We start from the raw sequence: 25,216 nt of genomic DNA on the forward strand, positions 1-25,216 counted from the left end.
ACTCTTTCTCCATATGAAGCCTATCTGGAAGCCAAATCAATGTAGACCAGTTCTAGTAACAGCATGAGAACCGGAGTCACCAGTTTGGCATCCTAACCCATTCCCATCCCCATCACTCATTCACTCACTCTCTCTCTCTCTCTCTCTCTCTCTCTCTCACACACACACACACACGCACACACACACACAGCCCTACCTGCAGCTCCTCTAATGCAATGCCATAGGTTCTGTCAAACTATTTGAAAATCATGTTTTAAATCCGGATGTTTCTAATTATAGAACATAACCCATCAGTGGATTACGAAATCAATTTAGTGGTTGGAATCAGTGATTTGGAAAACAAAAGTAAAGAGTACATTAAGTGAACTAACAGCTAAGTATTGGTATATAAAACCCATTACAGGGGTGCCTGGGTGACTCAGTCTGTTAAGCAACTGACTCTTGGTTTCAGCTCAGGTCATGATCTCAGTGTCCTGGGATCGAGCCCCATGCTGAGCTCTATGCTGAGCATGGAGTCTCTTGTCCCTCTCCCTCTGCTCCTCCTCCTGCTCTAATAATAAATAAAACCTTACAAAAAAATAAAACCTGTTATAAATGTACATAGAACACTTTTACATTCTGAGCCATGATATAAACTGTATTTCTTAACATGGATCATGGTCAAAATGGTTTGAAAGCCATTGCTTCACACCCTCTTTGCAGCCTCAGTTCCTTCCATGTTTCCTCAGTCACAAAAACCCCATCTCTATCAAGCCACTTGCAATTCCCCAAACCACCCTGCTCTTTCACTGCCTGCCTGTAGGCTATAAGCCAGGCACGGTGCTAGGCACTGGAAATACAGCTGAGAGGAAAAAGCAAGGTCTTGCCCACATGGCACTTAAGAATCTAGACAGACAAATGCTGTACTAATCACATTAATATCTGTGACCCAAAGTAAATAATCTAAATGAAACAAATATGGATTTCCAAGAACATTTATCAAAGGCAATCAATCAAAGGGACAAGGGACGCATCCCTGAAGAGAATCAATTAGCAGAGATCTAAATGTCAGAATTACCTACGTAAAAGGGCACAGGAAGATCAGTGGCCCTAGAGTGACAGAGGGTGTGGCATGTTTGAGGAACTGAAAAAAAGGCCAGTGTGCTGGAGCCTGACAACACGTGGGAGTGATAGAAGACAGGACGGGAAGAAGCTGGTGGTGCCTAGACCAGCTATGGTGTTACGGGCGAGGATTGTGCTCTGTCCTCAGAGTAATGGGAAGGCACGGGAGGATTTAAATAGGAGATGACAAAAGAGGAGCTGTGAAGACGCTGTGACCACACTGTGGAGGATGGACTGGAGGAAGGACGGGGTGACTGCAGGGAGACCAGCTGGGAAGTTAGTACAACAGTCCAGGTGGGTGTTGACAGCAAACTGATTTACTATATGGGAAACTGGGGGAGGGGATGGAGGGTGAGTGTATGAAATAGACACTGACTCCTAGGTTCTAGGTTACACAACTGGATAGATGGTGCTGTCAGCCGAGAGAACAAACTGGAAAAGACCAGGTTTGGAGAAGACTATGGATTCAGTCTTAAACATGTTGCATTTAAGGTGACTGAGTTGGAGATGTATCTTGGCTAAGAGAACCTGAGGTCATGGGCATATAAATGGTAAATGAAGTGCGGCACACGAGAGTGAGGAAAATGCCTGGGATGAGCCCTGAAGGCCTTTCCACTTTCAAGTGTTGTATTCCTACCTATTATAAATGTGTATGAGTACACATAGGTAAGTGCACAGTTATACCGACTTCAAAGGTCACATAGAGAAATAATAAAAGGTGAAAGTCTGCTCACTTCTTTGGCAATTAGTATTAACAATTTGATGTGTACCCTTGTATTTTTTAAAAAATGAGATCAGGCTATACACACTTTTCTACAAGTCAGTAATGTAGTAAGAATATTCTTTATCAGGGTATAGATAATTCTATCTTACACATCTGAATGGCTTCAAAGTATTACACAGGACTGCAAAACAATTTAAGCAACCCCACAGAATCCCCACTGATGGATAGCTGGGTTATCGGGCAGCCAGTTACCTATCCATTCAATATCCACTGTCCCCTTTCTGCCTTATTCACTGAACCCTGATTTTGTTCCAACAGAATATGTTCAGTCCCAGGTGATGGTTGATGATAGGCTGAAGCCAAGTAAGACCATCCTGTTGCCCACCTTTTCAACTTCCCTTGCAACTATGGGTAGTCGTGTTATCAGATTCTGGCTAATGACCCTAAGGAGAAGTTTGCTTTGAGAGTTTCTGAGTAAGCTTTTACCTTCCTGGTAAAACATAACTAACAAATACTGCTCTCTTTTCCATTTCTTCCTGTTTTGGACATGAATATAATGACAGAGGAGTTCCAATTCATTTGCAACTAGAAGGCCATAAACCAATGCCAAGATTAGTAAAACAGAAAGGCAGAAAGCAAGCCTGGGCTCTGATACACACAGACACACACATCAACACCAACTCATTTTAAAGAACCCAAATGTGTATTTCCACTTTAAAGCCTGAAAAAGTAAAATGAAGTGTTTTGGATTGAAGATGCAGAGCAGGGATATTAGTGATGTTCTACAAAAACAAGCAGCAGGCTTAAAACAAGATGACGGGGAAGCACAGGGAACACCTTGAGGTCTTGGGTCCAGAACAGCTTGCTGGCTCTCTGCCAAGCACATCCCTCTGTCCTGCAACTTGACTGGATGGCCTTTCTACACAATCTCTGGCACTTCTTGCTTTCCCTTATTTGAGATTTCTATCTTCGTTTGTGTGCTCTTGGAAAATGTGCCAAATTAAGACATAATCTTTTACACAAGAAGTTGGAAGGTATCTGACTTGGGTGAGTTATTAAATTTCTCAAGTTCACAACCAGAATAAAAATGAAACATCAGAAATAAAAACTTTTAGAAGTTGGGGGCGGGGGGTGGTGGTGGAGGTGCACCTGGGTGGCTCAGTCGATTGGGCGTCTGACTTCGGCCTGGGTCGTGATCTTTGGGTCCTGGGGTCGACCCCGTGTTGGGCTCCACGCTCAGCAGGCAGTCTACTTCTCCCTCTTCCTCTGCCCCTCACCCACTCGTGCGCTCTCTCAAATCAATACATAAAATCTTAAAAAAATAAAAAATAAAAGCAGGGGGGAAAATATCATCTTTTTGAGAAAAAGTGCTACCTAGCTATTTAATTCTAGAAAACAATTTGTTAGTTTACTCTAACATTTATGGTTTCTTCTGTTCTCAAATTTTGCCAGCTTTTCATATTCTGGCAAAAATGAAAGATGTTAGATTTCTCAAAATTCAGCAACCTGTAGCTCCACTTAAAATAAACCCTTAAGGCTTTCTCCCTTTCCCTCTGCCTCATCCCTCCTGCTCATGCTCTGCCTTTCAAATAAATAAATAAAATCTAAAAAAAAAAAAGGGGGGGAGGACACCTGGGTGGCTCAGTCAGCTAAGCGTCTGCCTTCGGGTCAGGACATGATCTCAGGGTCCTGGGATCAAGCCCCATGTTGAGGAGTCTGCTTTTCCCTCTCCCTCTGGCTCCTTCCCCCTGCTCATGCTCATGCTTGGTCTCTAATAAATAAATAAAATCTTAAAAAAATAAAAAATGAAAAAAATAAACCCTTAAAGGCTACTACAATAATAAATTTATACTGTATAAATAAATTATAACTTAAAATGAGACACAAAACAATTTTATATGTAATCCAAATTGTACATAATTCACATATTTGTTTCTTAACAAATAGCAGCTCACATCTCTGTACTACTTTTATAGTTTACAAAGTGCTTTTATATACATCTTCTCATTTTCTATTCAAAAGACATGAGAGATAAATAGTATTATTTCACAAATGGAAATAGACCCAGACATTATTCAGTTCTTTAACCACCATATAGTATAGCCCTGAGACTTTAGATCTGCAAAGGGTTTTAATAACACAAATATCACATATATTTCAATTTTTATCACCCATTTTCAAGTCTCCATTTTCTTAACAAAAGAAAGCAATGAAAAAAGTCTTCCACAATCTAATAATAAAAATGGGAAATATTATATACACAGTTGTACACTTTAGTCAGTGAATGAAAATCTACCACAATTCTAATTTGGGCCTCCTACATTGTTACCTATATACAATTCACCAGTACCGAAACCACATTTAAATGAGTAATTTTTTTTCTATTTTAGAAAAAAGAATGCAGAACACTCCTGTTGCCTTCAAGTTTAAGGTACATATGTAAGTGTCAGAGTGTTAAGTGGCTACGAAGGATACAGAAAATTCCTTTTTGCAGATTTGGAGTTATAGGACCTCTGATTATCCCAGCTTAGACCTACAGGGTTTGACAATTTGTGTGGTCAAAGGTCTCATCTTTAGTAATATATTTATTTTTCTTCCCCCCCCCCCACGCCCTTTTCTTCCTAAGTACCCTGTACCATTCAGAGTAGAAATTCCAGCAGGTAGCCTTTCTTTCTGAATTATCTTCCCCATTGTGTAATTTTTTTCAGAATTTTCCTATTTCAAAATCTTGAAGACATTTCTTTATAGTAGATGAGGGAGCTATAGCTTATATTTACTGCCAGAAAAGAGCCAGTTCCAGCATAATTTCCCAGCGAAAAGCTGAACAGAAAGGAAAAGAACAGTAACAGCCGGCAGAGCAGTGACATCCGGACTCGGAAAGCTGTACTGCAGCTCTCTCCGATACTCTAAGGTATCCTGTTGCCACTGCTCTGCCGGTTTAAAGAGCAAAATTCTGGCTGGTCCTGAGTTCAAAGCAGACCAATATGTTTAAAACATTGGTTCAATGAATCACTCTTTCTGATGTTATAATGTTTTTATTGCATTTGAAGACATTTTCAATATATATCTTGTGTTTGAGGCCTTGGCTAGGCAATCCTTTTGCAATAGAAATCAGATTTCTCTGGCACAACTCCATTGCCAGCAATGGGATTTATCAAAACTATAAATACCAGCACATGGAATATTTCAATACTGTACTCAATTGCTCATATCTAAATATTTCAACTATAAAACAAACCAAATGTAAATGCTTTATAGTACAAATCAACAAATTCTTCACAGAAGAAAACAATGAAAGACTAGTTTCCTATAACATATCACCTGTTCATTAGTTCTTCAATAATATTACTTAGAATATTACAAGAATAATAAAATTTATGCACCACTATCCCTGTGTTCTCAACATTTTTTACCTAAGTTCTAAAGGACATAAACAAGGATGCATATAATCAGACTTGTTTTTATAAACTTCTGATGTTTCCCTTGTTGTCTATCTTATAATAATGAACATATGGAGACAAGGACAAATGTACATTGAAATCATTACTGGTTATATGAATTTTGCTTAAATAGGTCTTATAAATGACAAGGTAAAATAACAAAGTTTGATAAGCTCAGCCATGCCCTGTGAACTTTAGTCTGCTCACAGCATAACCTAATTCAATTACTATTTATTAGTTTAAAAAAAATGTTTTTTAAAAGCTGCAAACCCCAGTTTATTACACATTTCTGAATCATGAGGGGGTAAACTGTGATACAGTTCCCTCATGCCAAGGACTCTTTTGGAGGGAAAAGTTCTGCAATAAAATAAGAGTTTCCAAACTCTCTTTTAAAAAAAGCTTGAATTGTGTTCTATGACTAACCTTCACTCTATGGTCCCTTTGACCCAAGGGACGGTTCCTGGCACATCTTTTTGAGATTTAGTTTCTGGGAAGTTTTCAGCAAACCTCTCTCGTGCTTTCTCCCAGTTCTTTTTGCTCTTGTTTTGGAGAAGCTGAACATCTTCGATCGAGGATGGTTTGCCTGTCCCCAAGCCCGCATGCGCTCGGCGAAGCTGAAGCTGGATCTGTTACCAAAAGTTGAAGAGAGAGGATTTACTACTGAGTCTAAATACGCTGAAATCTGCTGTACCCAACTTAGTACTTTAATTTAACTGACAAAGACTGCTGCAAAAGAAAAACCTGTCAGATCTATCAAATACATGCAGGAANNNACACGTGATTATACACAGAACTTCAAGTCACTCCTCTCCACTGTCTTGCCTACCAGTAAGTACAGCTGACTCCACAGAGAAAACAGAGTGCTCCTTAAATAGCGGCCACCAAATTTCACCGAGATGCCGCAGAGGCTGCCGTCCCACTCTAAGCAGAAGAAAAGGCAATGGACATACTTAAACCTATTTACTGCTGCTCTAGCCTTGCCTAAGAAAGTGAAAGGTAGATTAAACCTTAAGAGTCATAAAGAGAGGGGTGCCTGGGTAGCTCAGTCAATTATGCGACAGACTCGTGGTTTTGGCTCAGGTCATGATCTCATGAGTTGTGGGATCGAGCCCGGCACTGGGCTCCGCGCACCGGCTCTAAAATAAACCAATCAATCTTAAAAAAAAAAAAAAAAGAGAGAGAGGCATAAAAAGAACTTGATTGTTAATTTTCTTAAAATGAGGGGGAGGACTTCTGATTATTTTGAGAACTATTAAAAGCTACCAGTTACTGAGTGCCAACTATATGCTGGGCATCATACTAGGGGCTTTATCTTCATGATACCCCTTAGACAACAATTCTTATAATCCCCATTTTTACATATGAAAACTGAAGTCCAAACCCGCCCCAAGTCACACAACTAGTAAGTGATAGAGCACCTACTCTAACAAAATAATTCTGTATTATAGGTTTGACTGTGAAATCCATGTTCTTCTCACTGTACCTCAGTAAGTAAGAAAATTCACATTAAACCTCACACTGATCCATCCTTAAGTACCAGGTAATTATCAAAAAGGTTCTTTAATCATGTTACTTTGTAAGGTTTTTGTAAAAGATAATCTAAACCTCTGATGAACCATGGGGACTGCAGAATTAACCACTGCATTGTTTTCCAGACATTATTCCCTCTACTGCTTGTTACATGACCTGATTCTTAAATCTAAAACAGATACAGGATCTGTCTGTTTGTAAAGTAACACTGTGGGGGCGCCTGGATGGCTCAGTCAGTTAAGCGTCTAACTCTTGATTTCGGCTCAGGTCATGACCTCAGGGTCGTTAGATCGAGACCCGTGTGGGGCTCTGCACTCAGTGGGGAGTCTGCTTGAGATTCTCTCTCTTCTTCTCCCTCTCTCCCACCCCCTGCTTGTGCTCTCACTCTCTCAAATAAATGAATAAACCTTTTTAAAAAACCAAAAACAAAAAACCACAAAACAATGCATGCATATATATATATATATATGTATTTATATTTTTTATAATTTTTTTTAGTAATTGTAAATGCCACAAAGACAGTAATCATGTCTATTTGTGCTTGATACTATATTCCTGGCACTAAGGTACTGTGTACGGTACACAGTAAATACATTTGCTGTAGGAATAAAGAAAGAAAGAAAACACACGTCTTACCGGAATTTTCATTCCTCCACCGTCCTTCCCTAGGCCCTCTCCTTTTTTCCAACCCATCTTCTCCAACATCTTCCGACCTTTGTTGCTATCAGTAATTTCACTTTAAAGGAAATTAAGATGATAGCTGATTTCGAAAAGACTATGTAGGTCACATTTATAATAAACTAATAAATTAAAATAACTGATACAAATACTATAGAAAACCGTTTGGCCTGACTAACACAGTTAAGATACGTAACTGTATTCCCCTGTATGTACTACCTAACAGAAAAGCAGATCCATGGTACACAAAAAAAATATACACAAGAATGCTTCTGCAGCAAATATAATAACTACAAGTTGGAAGTAACCCAGATGACTATCAATGGTAAAATGTATAAATTGTGGCATATTCATTCAAGAGATTATACAGCACTAAAAATAAAATATGCCCAACAAAATAACGTTGGACAAAAAGAATATAGACACAAAATAAATACTGAATTTTTCCACTTATTTAAAATTCAAAAACAAGTGAAATTAATCTATTCCTACTGGAAGTCAGGCAAGTGGTTGCCTTTAGGGAGGAAACAGTAACAGTGATCAAGAGGAGGGAACTAGTAGGTTTCTGGGGGTTACTGATCATTTTCTATTTCTTGACCAAGAATTGTATACTCTGCAGTGTGTTAATCTTCCAATATATTGACAGCGATACTTACATTTGTGTACTTTTCTGTATATGTTATACATCAATAGAAAAATAAAAGTAAAATGAAACTCTCATTCACTATTTGCATTTTGTTCTATGATTTTATGTTCTGCTAGTTTAAGGACATATTCCATCACACTGTACTTTCAGTTCTACAAAATATGTTAAATTAGCTCCTCAATAACAATAAACCAAGCAATGTCAGACCAATGTATTTCATTTTTTTATTTCTGCCTTCTAATATAACTCTAATGCAATCTTTATATTCTCCAGCAATTACATCAAAAATATTAAACTTTAAAAAAATTTGTCATGTTGCTTAGTGTATCTAATTCATAATGCTGTATTTCATCAAAGCTGATAGATGCAAGATGCACTGTTTTATGTACCATTAAGAAAACACTGCTGTCATATGTAACTAAAACTCAAACCAAGTAGTGTATCTTACAATTAACAAAATACATTTAATCCAAGTTTATGGTTAGTTGTCAGTCTCTTAAACAAAAGATTTAAATTCTAACTAAACCCCGAACTTATATTCTGAGAAAAAAATGTAGCTAATATATGACTAAAGGCAGAAATACAGTCATATCATATGGGCCACAAAATTACATTGTTCATGCTATCAGTGTTACTTTACCAAAAGAAAAAAAACTGAATCAAAGAAAAATAAGAAAAACAGTATTTCAGAGTCAACAAGAACTAACCTGAGTATTAAAATAATTATAACAAATTGCCCTCCCCCCCAAAAAAAACCCAGTCCATACTAATTTCTTACTAGTCCAAACTTTTAGATATCTAGTATATAAAAATATGTTCACTCAGGGATCCCTGGGTTGCCCAGTCAATTAAGTGTCTGGCTCTTGATTTCGGCTCAGGTCATGATCTCGGGGTTGCGAGACTGAGCCCCACACTGGGCTAAATGCTGAGCATGGAGCCTACTTGAGATTCTCTATTTCCCTCTTCTTCTGCCCCTCTCTCCCCCTACTCGGCATGCACTCTCTAAAAAAAAAAAAAAAAAGAAAAAAGTTCACTTAAGTGGATACCTAGAAGTTAGCTATGTGTATATAAGTCTGTTTAAGTATTTGTACTTTCATATATGCTAAGTAATTTTCTAGGGAATGGAATTCTAATATTTAAAGAAAATGTAAATAGAGATAATATTTCCATCTTGTTATGAACCATTCCTTTAAACGCTAATTATCAGTATATATAGTCCTAGAAGTCATATTACTCTACGAATGTGATTACAGTACGAAGAATGTTTTGAGCAATTAAAGCTTAGTACTCACGAATGAACAGATGCAGGAGCATCATCTCTTTGGAAAGTCCCTTCACTTCCAATCTGCTCCCTCCGTTTTCCAGCTCTATCTTTGTATTTTGGATTCTTCAATGCCTTTTCATCTTCATAGTCTGTATTCTTTATAAACAGGAAATACTCATTGAAGAAAACGAAACTGATACATAAAAATGTACTGCCTGTATATCTGCTATACTTGGCAGAAACGGTTCAATGTAGTCTCTATTAGAACAATAAATTAAAACAGGCTACGATATAAATTAAGACAATTATGTTAGAGTATGCTATTTTCATTCTATCTCCTTTAAAATGTTTATATTATTTCCAGTTGTAAAACATAAACTGCATACAGAATATAAATCATATATAAATTGTAATATGTGATCATAAGAAAATAACCAACCGAAAATATGGTACATTTTGACTTAATACTGTGTACTCATATTCTCATGAACTGCCAGTATTCAAAGAAATATGTAGAGCCCCTGGGTTTGGCAAAAAATCTACTTCTCCTTTTTTCTAAGGAACTGAAATTTCCAACAGACCTAAAAGTTTGGTGTTACTCCTTAGAAGGGAAAAATATAGAAAGTGTTTAAAAAATGGAAAAGAGTAGGTACTCTTTTGCCGTGGCAATTATAATAGCTTTTTGCTTCAATATAGCTCCATTTATATGATTAGTCAGCCACTCAAGAAATATTTACTGAATAAAAAGTGTGGTATGCAAAGAAACTTGTAATCCCAGAAGGCAGACACATCTGCTCTTCAGCATGCTACTGTCTGACTGGTTCAACAACAGAAGTATGTCTTCTGCATATGCAAAGAAGAGGTAGTCAATTTAGCTTGGGCTTCAGAGAAGGCTTCTCTTTCCCTCTGTTACGACTTGTTGATCTTTATATAAATTACAATGTTCCTGAAAGATGCTAGGGAATGCTAATACAATTCAAGGAAAGTACCACAGAAACTTTTACTTCATTTTGATTTTAAACAGAGAAGAAAAATATAGAACCACCAACCCTAATAGGTTTTCCCCCAGAAGACAAAAAGAGTTTAAACTTTTGAGAAAACATTTTATTCTCTCCTTATTATCTTCTATTTTCCTCCCAAATTAGCCCCTCAACATTTTTTCTATTATGATTTCTCACAGTATGAAAGTAGCAAAAAACACAATTTTGCAGAAAAATATGTTATTCTGGCAGCATTTTCCCCCACATCTTCATGGAGTTTAAAACCACTGGACAAATCCACTTAAGCCCTAGATTCCAGAGGCATCTGACTGGCTCAGGGAAGCGTGCAACTCTTGAACCTAGGGTCGTAAGGTCAAGCCTCACATTTGGTATAGAGATTACTTAAATAAATAAATATTAAAAAAAAAAAAAGACCTAGATTTCACATCTAATTCTGCCATTTAGCAGCTGAGTGACCCTTAGTTTAGACTGTCAAATGTACACGCAATACTAATTATCTTCCTGGTCTATTGATAAGATTAAATGGTAATGCTTTTTTAAAATGTTATTGCCATAATTAACAATATGTAATTAACATAAAATAAATGACACATAAAACATACAATTAGATACTTTGGGGATTTGTATACACCTATGAAACCATCAACACAATCAAGATAATACATATATCCATCTCCCACAAAAGTATCCTCACTCTTCTTTGTAATCCATCCCTATAGAGCCTCCCTTGCCCGCTTCCTCTCTTGTATCCAGGCAACCACTACTCTCTGTTATGATATGTTCGTTTGCTCTCCTAGAATTTTATATAAATGGATATATACAGTACATACTCTTGCTGTCTGGCTTTTTTTCTCTCAGCATAATTATTCTGAGATTCATCCATATTGCAGCTTGTATCAACAGCTCATGTTTTTTTATTGCTAAAGAGTATTTGACCATATAGATATGCCGTAATTTGTTTATCCGTTCATGATAGATACATGAGTTTTTCCCCACTTCTGGTTACTAGGAAAAAAGCTACTAATACCACAATGAAATACCATTTCACATGGACGAGAATGGGTAGTATGCAAAAGACGAGAAATAGTAAGTGCTGGTGAGAATGTGGAGAAAAGGGAATCCTCATGCACTGTTGGTTGGAATGTAAATTAGTGCAACTACTGTGGAAAACAGGATGGAGGTTCCTCAAAAAATTAAAAATGGAAATACCATTGGATCCAGGAATTCCACTACTGTATATTTGCCCAAAGAAAATGAGAACACTAATTTGAAAAGACATAAGCACCCCGATGTCTACTGCAGCACTATTTACAGCCAAGATATGGAAGCAGCCCAGGTGTCCATTAAGAGATGAATGGCTAAAGATGTGGTGTACACACATGCACACACCACACACACACAGAGGAATGTCACTCAGCCATAAAATATGAGATTTTGCCCTTTGTGACAACATAGACAGGCCTAGAAGTTAGCATGCTAAGTGAAATTAAGTCAAGAGAATGACAAATGCAACACAATGTCACTTATATATAGAATCTAAAAAACAAAAGAAACAAAAACTAGCAACAGACTCATGAATACAGAGGGGTTTAAGAGGTACAAATTTCCAGTCATAAAATAAGTCATGGAGGTGAAAAGTACAGCATAGGAATATAGTTAATAATATTTTAATAACATATGGTAACAGATGGTAATTCCACTTATTGTGTTAAGTATCACATAAAGCACAGAATTCTCAAATCACTATGCTTTCCATCTGAAACTGATAAAACATTGTATGTTAACCATGCTTTGGTAATAAAAATTAAAAATTTTTAAAAAAGGTTTTCAAAAGAAAGAAAAAAACTGTCATGAACATTTGTTTATAAGTCTTTGTGTGAACATATACTTTCATTTCTCTTGGAGTAGAACAGTGAATCACATGGTAGGCATACGTTTAACTGGACAGAGCCACTTGCCTGTGTTTGCTCTCTCTCTCTCAAATAAAATCTTAGAGATTTTGAGAGAGGGAGAGAGAGAGAGAGAGAACAAGCAGGGAGGAGGGGCAGAGGGAGAGGGAGAAACAGACTCACCGCTGAGCAGGGAGCCCAATGCGGGGCTCAATCCCAGGACCCTGGGATCATAACCCGAGCTGAAGACAGATGCTTAACCAACTGAGCCACCCAGGCGCCTCTTTTTTGCTCATTTTTTTTTTAATTTGAAGATTTTATTTATTTGAGAGAGAGACAGAGAAGGAGAGAGCACAAGCAAGGGAGAGGGGCAGACGGAGAGGAAGAAGCAAGCTCCCTGCTAAGCAGGGAGCCCAAGGCAGGGCTCTATCCCAGGACCCATGGGATCATGACCTGAGCGGAAGGCAGAAGCTTAACGGACTGAGCCACCCAGATGCCCCTCTTTTGCTCATTTGTAAATTATTTTATTAATGGGCAGAAGACATGAATAGACATTTTTCCAAAGAAAACATCCAGATGGATGGGGCGCCTGGGTAGCGCAGTCGTTAAAGCGTCTGCCTTCGGCTCAGGGCGTGATCCCGGCGTTCCGGGATCGAGTCCCACATCGGGCTCCTCTGCTGGGAGCCTGCTTCTTCCTCTCCCACTCCCCCTGCTTGTGTTCCCTCTCTCGCTGGCTGTCTCTGTCAAATAAATAAATAAAATCTTTAAAAAAAAAAAAGAAAACATCCAGATGGCTAACAGACACATGAAAAGATGCTCAACATCTTGAGGGAAAATCAAAACAAGATACCAACTCACACCTGTCAGAATGGCTAAAATTAACACAGGAAACAACAGATGTTGGTGAGAATGTGGAGAAAGGGGAACCCTCTTACACTGTTAGTGGGAAGGCAAACTGGTGCAGCCACTCTGCAAAACAATATGGAGATTCCTCAACAAGTTAAAACTAGAGCTACCCTATGATCCAGCAATTGCACTACTAGGTATTTACCCAAAGGATACAAAAATACAGACTTGAAGGGGCACATGCACCCCAATGTTTACAGCAGCATTACCAACAATAGCCAAACTATGGAAAGAGCTCAAATATCCATCAACTGATGAATGGATAAAGAAGAGGTGGTATTTAAAAAAAAAAAAAAAAAAAAAAAGAAGAGGTGGTACATATACACAATGGAATATTACTCGGCCATCAAAAAGAATGAAATCTTGTCACTTGCGATGACGTGGAATGAGTGTATTATGCTAAGTGAAATAAGTCAGAGAAAGATAAATATCATGATTTCAATCATACATGGAATTTAAGAAACAAAACACATGACTATATGGGAAGGAAAAAGAAGAGAGATGGAAGCAAACCACATGAGACTCCTAATGATAGAGAACAAAGGAAGGGTGACGGGGAAGGTGGGTGGGGGATGGGCTAAATGGGTGATGGGTATTAAGGAGGACACTTGTTATGATGATCATTCGGTGTTATACATAAGTGATTAATCACTAAATTCTATTCCTGAAATCAATATTACACTGTATGTTAAACTAGAATTAAAATAAAAATTTGAAATATAAAAAATGAATAAATAAAAAAAATTTTCTTATTCAGTTTTGGGATTTCGTTATATATTCCAGATATAAGATCTATGGTTTTTATCAGATAACGGATTTGTATCAAAAAAAGGATTTTTCCGAGTCTGTGGCTTATCTTTTCATTCTCTTTTAAGTAGGCTCCATGCCCAACATGGAGCCCAAAGAGGGACCTGAACTCACAACCCTGAGATCAAGACCTGAGCTGAGGTCAAGGGTCAGGCGCTTAACCAACTGAGCCACCCAGGTGCCCCCTATCTTTTCATTCTCTTAACAGTGTCCTTGAACAGAAGTTTTGGAGGAAGTGCAATTTATTAATTTGCTCTTTTATAGATTGTGCTTTTGGTGTTAGGTATCTTAAAAACCCTTTGCATAACATTTTTTAAAAAAGGTTTGCTTCTAAAAACTTAATAGTTTAAAATTCAATTTATGCTCCATTTTGAGTTCATATTTATACACGTCACAAGATGTAGATCAAAGTTCTATTGTTTCTGCATATGGCTGTCCAAGTGTTCCAGCACATTTGTTGAAAAACACCATCCTTTCTCCACCAAACTGCCTTCACACCTTTGTTAAAAATCACACACACACACACACACACACACACACACACACACGCATCTATGTGTCTATCTGCAAATCTACTTCTCATTATTTCCCCCAACCTATTCATCTTTATGCCAATACTGTAATGTCTTAATTACTGTGGTTTTTAATAAGTCTGGAAATCAGGAAGTACCAGTACTCCAACAATGTTCTTCAATGCCACCATCTTAATCTAAGTTTTTTAAAAACCAGAAATGGCTATTTGAATGTTGGGTATTGTCATTTTTCTACTCCAGCCTCAATAGTAGTTGAAGTAAATAGTAACCAAATAACAGAAATTATATAAATCTCAAAATCATTTTAAATAGCTGTTTTATATATAAAATGGATTATACATATCTAAAGACATTTTTACTCAAAACCAGGTACATAATTAACAAATGTAACAATATTTAACATCCTTACCTGCAAACCATATTTTACTCGTATTTTCTTTAATTCTTTCCTCCTTTCCAACTCTTTTTCCTCCTTACTTAGCGTTGGACCAACTAAAAGGAAAAAGTTGAGTTTGATTAAAAAAAAAAAATACTAAGTCTGACAGATTTTATACAAAATTGTTATTTAATAATAATTAATACTATTCCATCTGCATATTAACTAAAAGCTCAAATTAATATATATTAATTAATATAAAAGAATCTTCATATAATTCATATTAAAAATCTTGGATTGTGGTGCTATCGTTTCAGCATTTTGGTAACTAAATCTACTTGGAAAGTAAACCAAATCCTAAAGACTATAGGAATGCCACAGTATAGATAACAAAAGAACACAACATCTTATTTTTTGATATGATTATTAAAACAGAATTTTGGGGTGCCTGGGTGGCTCAGACGTTAAGCGTCTGCCTTTGGCTCAGGTCATGATGTCAGGGTCCTGGGATCGAGCCCCGCATCGGGCTCCTTGCTCGGTGGGAAGCCTGCTTCTCCCTCTCCCACCCGCTCTGCTGGTGTTCCCGCTCTCACTGTGTCTGTCTCTGTCCAATAAATAAATAAAATCTTTAAAAACAAAACAAAACCAAACAAAAACACACACAGAATTTCAAATGCAGAAATACTGTTAACTTTCCGAAGGAATGTAGGCATGTAAAAATCACTGAATCCAAGATTCACATTACTGTGTAATGTACCATACTCATTTTCATAATCTAGTATCAGAAAACAAAGTATACAATGAACATGTATAGTTGGTATTTGGGGGAAAAATCTGATGTAAAAAAGTTTACTTCTTACTGGTAAAAATATTTAAAATTTAAAAAGCCTTTGATGAGTGGATTTAAGTAAGATAGCAACCTCTTACAGTGTTATTATAGAAAATAAAGGTATAGAGAGAGATGATACAGCAACAGAAGCTCTAAGTAGGAAAGCAAACATATTGGGGCGCCTGTGTGGCTCAGTCAGTAAGAATCTGCCTTCGGCTCAGGTCATGATCCCCAGGTCCTGGGATCAAGATCCACACTGGGCTCCTTCTCCCTCTGCCCCTCCCCCCGGTTAGAGCTCGCTCGCACTCTCTCTCAAATAAGTAAAATCATAAAAAAAAGAAAGCAAACATATCAACCAATAGCTCTTAATACCCCAGCCTATTATTTTCTATATTATTATATGACAGTTTAACCATGGATGACTTTTTCACATCCATAAATAGAAGTCAAAAGGAAACCAATCTTTACTATAATTATGTCACAAGTACCCTTTTGAAGGACATTTAGCTATCACTGCTGTGCTGCTTCCAAAACCTATTAAAATCTACTAGCAAAAATAGCTAATGATTACCTTATGGGTCAGAAAGCAACCTAATGCTGTAACACCACACCTAAATTGTTGCACAGAAAAATCAACTAAAATCATAATCTACTAGCTTAAAAAAATCAACTGACTAGCATAGATTTCAATTTTCAAATACATGTCATTTCTTAGTCTCCTGTGACAATATTTACTAAAATATAAATGTATCTCAATACAGTATTATATCAAATTCAAAGCTGGTAGCTGGTACTTTTTTAGAACACCCCAGTGAGTTAAACAAGAAAGTTATCATGCCTACGTGCAACAATACGCTTCACATACCAAAACATTCATCTTTCTTATCAAGACGAAGGTGAGCTCGAACCTGTCCTGGTTCACAGCCATCACAGGTATCACTGCCAGGGTGGATGTGAAAAGACAGCACAGTCTCTCCAATTTTCACTTCATCACCATGCTCAAGTACGTAAGGGTCACATTTAGTTTTAGGCTAAAGGAAAAAATTACAAAACAGAAACCCAAGAAAGTTACATAAGATTATTTTACGTCTACTGTAAGTAATGTCTGATTAAAACAAAAAGATATTTAGGATGGTTCTCAATGAAAGAGACACACATATGCACACACAGCACAAATTTCCACAACTTGAGGATGATATAATGTTCAACTAGTGGAGAAGATACCTGAACTGAGCAACTTCTTTTATATTACCAAAACCCGCTAATCTCATCTCCATGCATAATCCTAGAGAAATACCCAACCCAAACATCAAACAATCTATTACCAAAATGAATAACCATCACAGTCAAAAAGATAAAGTGTTAAGGGGCTAAATGCATATTTCCCTTTTTTCTTCTCTGATATTTCAGTTTTATTTCATTTTTTATTCTTACATACTTAGAATAAGGCCTCCCCCACTCCCTTCCATTTATTTTCTTCCCTATGTTATATGTGCCAAGCACCTTGCCAAACGTTGGTGATAGAAGAGTTAAATGGATCGACCTGGCCACTGGCTTCAAGGAGTATCTAGTTTAGCAACATTTCCACTAAAAGAATTTTTTAAAGAACACAAAAAAAGGAGTGCCTTTTAAGTTACTTAAGAACATTTACTCTGAATAGCTTTAAAATGCATTTACTTCTAAAATAAGGCATAGATACATAATTAGAAGATAAAACTCAAGAGTTAAGTATGCACTTACATATATACTTTTTTCAGCCCTTTCTGGGAATCCCCTTCCCCTTTTGGGCTTGAATAGTAATCTGAACCAAATTATACATATAATAACCATGGCCTTCAGAATAAAAATTTCAGTTCATTTTTTAAGACTTACGTACAAGTCATTAATATATATATATATATATATACACACACACACACACACACACACACACTTACCTGAAGAATCTGTTTTCCATTAACAATTGTACCATTTTGACTACCTTGATCCACAAGGACATAACTTTGTAAGTCATGGTCAAAATAAACTTCTGCATGAAACTTAAAGAAAAAAAACCAAAACAAAACAGAACGAGGTAATTATAAAGTATACTTTTTTTAAAACCATAATTTCTCTCATAGGATGTGACAGACTTGTCTACGATAATTTTTATTATTTTATCCTTTATTTCTTTTTAAGTAAGCTCTATGCCTAATATGGGGCTCAAACTCATGATCCCAAGATCAGGAGTTCCACGCACTATCGACTAAGCCAGCCAGGTGCCCCAAATTTTACTATTTTTAATACTTTTTTTCCTCAATACGAAAGTATAACAATGCCTCTGGTAGAAATGTAAAGGCTATAACTCCACCTATTACTGCCATTAATAATTCAGTGTGTGTCTTACACTTTCTACTTTTATAATATAGTTGAGATTATACTATTTAAAACATTTGAAACTATTTTTTTCACCTAATAAAAGTACTGGTCTTTATCATTAAAAATTCTTAATATAAAAGGTGATTTCAAACATTCAAGCTGAACTTTTTCTTTTAAAGATTCTATTTTTTAAATATACCCAACATGAGGCTCGAACTCACAACGCCCGAGATCAAGAGTCGCATGCTCTACTGACTGAGCCAGCCAAGTGCCCCTCAAGTTGAACTTCTCAGGGAAGTTTCCCAGATTTCCAACACTCAGAACCAATCATCCCCTCCTTGCTCCACAGTACTTTGTTTACATAACAATTACACTACACAAAATTACTGCACCTGTGATACTCACAATTACTGCTTAGTTTACATTTTTGCTTACCACTCAGTACATATAACACAGAGCCTCACATATAATGGCATATACTCAGTACCTGTCTATTTAAATGGATAAAGAACTGCAGACATTTAATTTACAATTTCATAAATAATACACTGCTGGGGGGAATGTAAAACTGTACAACTGCTTTGGAAGGGTACAGCAGTTCCTCAAAACGTTAAACAGAGTTACCGGAGGACCCAGCAATTCTACTTTTAGGTATATATCATGAGTAATAAAAACATACATTCAAATAAAAACTTGTACATGAATGTTCACAGCAGCATTATTCTTAGTAGCCAAAAAGTAGAAACAATTCAAACAACAACCAATTGATAAATAAACAAAATGCAGTATATCCATACACTGGTGTTATTATTCAGCAACAAAAAGAAATAAAGTACTGATGTATGCTACAACATGAATGAATCTTGAAGACATATTAAGTGAAAACGCTACGTAAAAACAACTACATACAGGATTCTATTTATATGACATGTGCAGAACAGGCAAATCCACAGAAGCAGAAAGACTGCAGTTGCCTAGGCCTGTGGGAGTTGAAAGGAAATGGGGAGTGACTATTACTATGTTTCCTCTAATGGTGATGAAAATGTTTTGAAACTGGGCACCTGAGTGGCTCAGTTGGTTAAGCGTTTGCCTTCGGCTCAGGTCCTGATCTTCCGGTCCTGGGATCAAGCCCTGAATAGGGCTCCCTGCTCAGCTGGGAGCCTGCTTCTTCCCTCCCCCTTTGCCTCTCCCACTTGTGCACTTCCTCGCGCGCTCTCTCTCTCAAATAAATAAATAAAATCTTTAAAAAAAAAAAAGGAAATGCTCTGAAACTGTGGTGATGGCTACACAACTCTAAATACACGAAAAACCTTTGAATTATACACTTCCAATGCATAAATTGTATACAGGATGTGGAGTGTATCTCAATGAAGTTGTTCTTAAAAATTTTCATAAACAGGGGTGCCTGGGTGACTCGTCAGTTAAGTGTCTGCCTTTGGCTCAGGTCATGATCCCAGGGTCATGGGATTAAGCCCCACATTGGGCTGCCCGCTCAGCAAGGAGCCTGCTTCTCCCCCTACTTGTGCTCTGTCAAATAAATAAAACCTTTGAAAAAAATAAGAAAAAAAATTTTTCATAAACAAACTAATTATAAAGTGTTCCAAACATGCAAAATATACTGGTCCGCCCATGACCCAGCTTTAATAAATTTTGCCATATTTGACTCAGATATTTTTTTTTAGATTTTAATTTAGTTTATTTGAGAGAGAGAGGGTGTGAGTAGGGGGAAGGGCAAAGGGAGAGGAGAGGGAGAATCCCAAGCAGATTCCACGCTGAGCATGGAGTCCAACACAGGGCTCAATCTCAGGACCCTGAGATCATGACCTAAGCTGAAATCAAGAGTCAAGACACTTAACTGACCGAGCCACTCAAACCCCCATGCCCCAGATATTTAAAAGAAAACCTATTATTCATGGATGTGTAACTCACTCTGTCCATCCCACATCCTTTCTTTTCAAAGGTTCAATATTGAATCATGATATCTCTTTATTACTTTCACCCTTATGTATGCATTCATAAACAATTCATGTTTATTTTGCCTGGTTTGGAACTTGACATAAATGGGAATTACACTGTATGAATATTTTGAGACATAATTTATATACAGAAAATTCACAGATCTTAAATTTACAGTTTGATAGGTTCTGACAAACATATGTTACTGTACGTAGTTCTTTTATTTGGCTTCTTTGGCTTAATATTATATCGTGAGGTACATCAAGTGTGTACAGTTTTGCCATTTTGCTGAACGGTAAAACTCACTGTATGGATTCTTCAGCATATTCTTCTGATGATGGACACCCAGTTTTTTCCCCCCAAGGTCTTACTTTTTAAGATGTTTCTATCAACATTCTCATACATGCAACCTTCTTTAGACAATGCAAGGGTTTTTCAAGGGTATATTCTTAAGAATGAAAGTGCTGAGTCACAGTACGTGCAAAATCTTAAACTTTATTAGATGCTGCCATATTGTTTTCCAAAGTGGTTGTACCAATTTATATTCCCAAAAGTAAATTATAAGAATTTTTATTGCTCTATATAGTCTTAACCAACATTTGGTATTGTCAGAATCTTTAGTTTTTGCAAGCATCACAGGTATGAAATTAAATCTCAGTATCAGGATTTTAATTTGCAGTTCCCCAATTACTACGAAGATTGAAATCTTTTCTTGTTTTTTTAGCCACATGGATTTCCTCTTCTGTAAATTTTCCCTTCATGTCCTTCATACGTTTTATTCAACTGGGTTCTTTAGAATACTAATAACTGTAACAAAGCATTTAAATAGTTTCAAGTCTTTTGACTTGAAACCTTATTCAAAGAGCTGTTCTAAATTATGCTTCCAACAGAAGTGAAATTTAATAAATATGACAAATGAAAACTGACATCTGGACTTCATTTGTATTTCTTAAAATTTTTAGAAAGACTGAATTGTTTTCCCATAGTAACGATATCCCCTGCACTGTGAATTGTTTATTTATATCCTTCGCTCAGTTATCTATCAGTGTCACACTGGGGTTTGAAAAAAATGCATCTGTATGAGATTTTAGAATATAAAAGATAAAAAGATATATATTTTGTTGTATTTGTCTTACCGTCCTAGTTTGCTTTTTTTTTTTTAATTAAGCAAACACGACCTCCAACATGGGACTCAAACTCACAACCTGGAGATCAAGAGTTCCACAGTCTACTGACTGAGCCAGCTAGGTGCCCACATACTCTGCCTTTCAAATTTAATTACTCAAAATGATGTCTTCTGTGATTTTTTCCCCATTTTTTTAAACTTAGAAGGTCTTCGCCTATCCAGTGATAGATTCAAGTTTCCCCTAATATTGATATGAAGTATTTGGGGATTTTATTTAATTTTTTTCATCTACCTGGATGTGTGATAAATATCGTCAAACTGATGTCATACAGTAACAAACCATTTACCCCACCAGTGAATATCTTAGTTTTAAAGAAAGAAAGAGTAGAAATGCCACTACAGAACTACCTATATTTTAGACTGAATTGCTATTTAAATCATAGAGTGGGTTTTCTTTGGAGGCAGAAGGATCATAAGTAAAATAAAAAAGCAAGATAATTTGGTTGGAGTTAAGATTATGAAAATTTCCTCCCTTCTGAATGAGTTGAAATAAAGTAAAAATAAGTGGACTTATAGGAAAACAAATTTCATCCCCAAAAGACAAAAATCACATGAAATTATACTTCTGATCCATATTATAGTCTATTAAATAGAAACAAAATGGGGATGATGAAAGGTCAGGAAAAGAAAAAGATAACCACCACAGAAGAGAGGGAAAAACTATAGAAAATACAGTAAAGAAAAAGATAAATAGCAAATATAAAGATTAGTAGTAGCAAAACCTTTTGTTTTTCTACTTGTAACTAAAGTTGCAACTATGTTGTTTGTTTTAAAAACCTAAGTATTCTTTTTCCTGAAACCATTAGAAGAAAAAATAGGAAAAGCTATAAATGGAGCCTTGGGTGGTAGAGGACAGATAGTTCTTGAGTTGTGAAATACTCTGGACTCAACAGTAACCATCTAATAAAATAGCCTAAATCCAGGTCTGATTCATTTTTGAACTGCCGTATCAAGCATATTTACTTCACTCAATAAATGTTTGTTAAATGGTATTACTTTAATACTTAATCTACATTTCTATTCCTGCTCCAGACTCTTAAAAATTAAACATCATTTAGTTTACTCTGATTTTGATAAAGAATTATTCTCACAAGCAGTGGAACAAACAAATCTGAATTGCTTTCATTTCCATTACTACCTGGACTATTAAACTTTCTACTAAATAAAAAAGGCCCTAGGCTTTGTTATAATGAGGGTTTATAAAATCATACCTAGGGCACTATATTTGAAAAATTAAAGAACTTACCTTACTAACACCAACTTCAGGGATTCGGAGAGTATGCTCCATATCTTTTTCTCTGCAGAGTTAAGTAAAGTGTCTTTAATAATTTTTGAACCATATATAGATTGAACACAGTTAACACAGACATATTTTTTAAGATTTTGTTGTTGTTTTAAAAGATAATGTTAAAATGCAAATCCCTCTATCAGACTAAGTCATTTCCTTAATCCTATTCTAAATTTCCCATTTGAAAGAAGTTCCGGGATTACTTTTATTTTTTGATACATCTACCCCAGGTTAATAATAAACATCCAGGGGTGCCTGGGTGACTCAGTCAGTTAAGAGTCCAACTCTTGGTTTCGGCTCAGCTCATGATCTCCTGGGTCATGAGATCGAGCCCTGAGTCAGGCTCTGTGCTCAGTGTGGAGTCTGCTTGAGATTCTCTTCCTCTGTCCCTCCACACACATGCTGTCTCTCCCTCTCTAAAAAAAAAAAAAAAAAAAAAAAAATCTTTATAAAAAAAATAATAATAAACATCCAGTAGGAGAGCATATCCTTTGCACTAACATCAATCATTTGAGATCTGTTGACTACATTCCCACCACTTCTATTACTATATGTAAAAGGACATACTATTCTTCAAGATTTTAAAGCTAGGATACTGTACAGAATATGAATTAAGGACAGATTTTCTTTCCCGTTGGGTAGTAATGAAATCATCCTACTCATGATTAAAACCTACCACTCTACCAAGCTGGTTATGAGTTACAAAGGGGTAAAAGAAACAGAGGAAGGGGATTAAATACTGGACAAACACTAGATTTAACTAAGGAGTTTAAACCTAAAAAGAGCAGTACAAAAGTAAGAAAATGACAAAATTCCTGTGACAAAGATAAGTGTCAACAATATTTTCTGAGTGGGAGAAGGAGGAATATGGACATCATTCAGTGTCTGCCTCTTCACAAGTATCACGCACATTTTATGGTAACTACTTGAGGAATATACAATCTACTGGAATAAGATAAATACACAAATATAGTAACATTAAATATTTTTACCTTCCAATTGTAGCAGGGTTTACAGCTGTAATGATAAAAAGTGATCCTGTCTGCAATACTGGTGATCTAATAACAATTACTCTAATACATGGGGGCCAAATTTTTTCATCTGGTAAAGAAAGAAATGTGTAAGTATTAATTCAAATGCTATGGAAAAAAATTCTAGGCAGGAATAGGAAGCATCCATAAAATAAAATGTATTAAGGGACATCTGGGCGACTCAACCAGTTTAGCACCTGACTCTTGATTTTGGCTCAGGTTGTGATGTCAGGGTCATGAAATTGAGCCCGCGTAGAACTCCACATTCAGCATGGAGTCTGCTTGTCCCTCTCCCTCTACTCCTTCCCAGGCCCCTGCTCACGTGCGCTCTCACTCAAATAAATAAAAATCTTTAATACAAAACAAAAAAATGTATTGATCAAAAATCTTAATTCTGTTTGAAACAACCTTCTTAAATTCTGCTATATGACATCCTTAATAAGGCTTTAACACTTATCAATTTAAAATGAAGAACTTAAAGAAATTCAGGGTCTATCACAATTACAAAATAAATAATTCTCTCTCTTTTTTAAGGTGTTGGAATTTGAAAATATCCTAAACAAGAATCTTCGTATTAACTTAGAAAACCTGAGTCCTGCTTAAAAAAAAAGAGAGAGAGAAACTGCATCAAGAACAAAATAAGCTCATATAACCTAATATAAAATCCTGGGCTTTCAAAGTATGTCTTTATGACCTCGCATTAAAAAAATGTAAGATTTGGGGCACCTGGGAGGCACAGTCAGTTGAGTATCTGACTCTTGTTTCAGCCCAGGTTGTGATCTCAGAGTCAGGAGACTGAGCCCTGAATCAGGCTCCACCCTCAGTGTGGAATCTGCTCTTGATTCTCTCTCTCCCCTTCCTTCTGCCCCTCTCCCTGCTCTCTTTCTCTAAAATAAATAAATAAATAAATAAATAAATAAATTTTTTTAATTGTAAGATTTACCATAATACCTAGGTAGCTATATTCACTGACTACACTTTTTTTCTTTTAAAGATTTCTATTTATTTATTTAACAGAGAGAAAAAGAGCATGCACACAAGCAGGAGGAGCAGCAGAGGGAGAGGGAGAAGCGGGGTGAGCCCAATACGGGGCTCGATCCCAGGACCCACGCTCTCTCTCTCAAATAAATAAATCTTTAAAAAAAGTAAAATAAAGATCCAGACGTACCTAACGTAGCAAAGCTACAGTTTCACTAAAATTTAGTACTTTCATAGAGCTGGTCTGATTATACAAAACCACTAAAAAGGTAAAATGCTATGCCCTGGGATCGTAACCTGAGCCGAAGGCAGACGCTTAACTGACTGAGCCACTCAGCTGCCCCTGGACTACACTTTTTAAAGGCAATTTACCTTTTCCCTGTTACAAAAGTAGACCACAAATATCTAACCCACCAAATTAGCCTTAGTACGTACTTTAAAATGTATGCAACTTGGTTTTGTCGTATTGACTAGGCCACTCAATGTAATAAAACTTTAAGGTCCAACTATTAGTCATTTATACAAATTCTTCCCTCTAAAAATAACCATAATGGTACTGGTGACCACTTTGTTGGTAGCTCATATAATTTTCAACGATGTCATTAAAATAATCAGTTTAAAACAGGTTTTTTTGGCAGATAAACTAACATTTTTAACTCTGTTGCTCTTTTACAATGACCAGACTGGGTTATTTA

The 25,216-nt window shown here is 36.4% G+C and overlaps 1 protein-coding gene across 6 annotated transcripts in view; it reads right to left on the reverse strand.

Moving 5' to 3' along the window:
- The window catches only part of AGGF1 (angiogenic factor with G-patch and FHA domains 1), a 66,535-nt gene that overhangs the window by 4,749 nt on the left and 36,570 nt on the right, over positions 1-25,216 (reverse strand). For 4 of the 6 annotated variants that reach the window (XM_040622157.1, XM_040622160.1, XM_040622158.1 and 1 more), the window contains 9 exons: positions 23,505-23,613; positions 22,471-22,522; positions 17,662-17,763; positions 16,590-16,755; positions 14,929-15,011; positions 9,412-9,539; positions 7,432-7,531; positions 5,689-5,891; positions 959-3,137 (listed from right to left, as the gene is read on the reverse strand). In XM_040622157.1, coding sequence (XP_040478091.1) covers positions 5,691-5,891; positions 7,432-7,531; positions 9,412-9,539; positions 14,929-15,011; positions 16,590-16,755; positions 17,662-17,763; positions 22,471-22,522; positions 23,505-23,613 — 941 coding nt within the window. In that variant the 3' untranslated portion in view covers positions 959-3,137; positions 5,689-5,690. Of the gene's footprint in view, positions 1-958; positions 3,138-3,702; positions 5,892-7,431; positions 7,532-9,411; positions 9,540-14,928; positions 15,012-16,589; positions 16,756-17,661; positions 17,764-22,470; positions 22,523-23,504; positions 23,614-25,216 lie in introns of those variants that run through there. The other 2 variants (XR_005832464.1, XM_008691262.2) reach the window with 2 other exon arrangements.

This window comes from Ursus maritimus, unplaced genomic scaffold (assembly GCF_017311325.1).
Source record: "Ursus maritimus isolate PB19 unplaced genomic scaffold, ASM1731132v1 scaffold_5, whole genome shotgun sequence".
Taxonomy (NCBI): domain Eukaryota; kingdom Metazoa; phylum Chordata; class Mammalia; order Carnivora; family Ursidae; genus Ursus; species Ursus maritimus.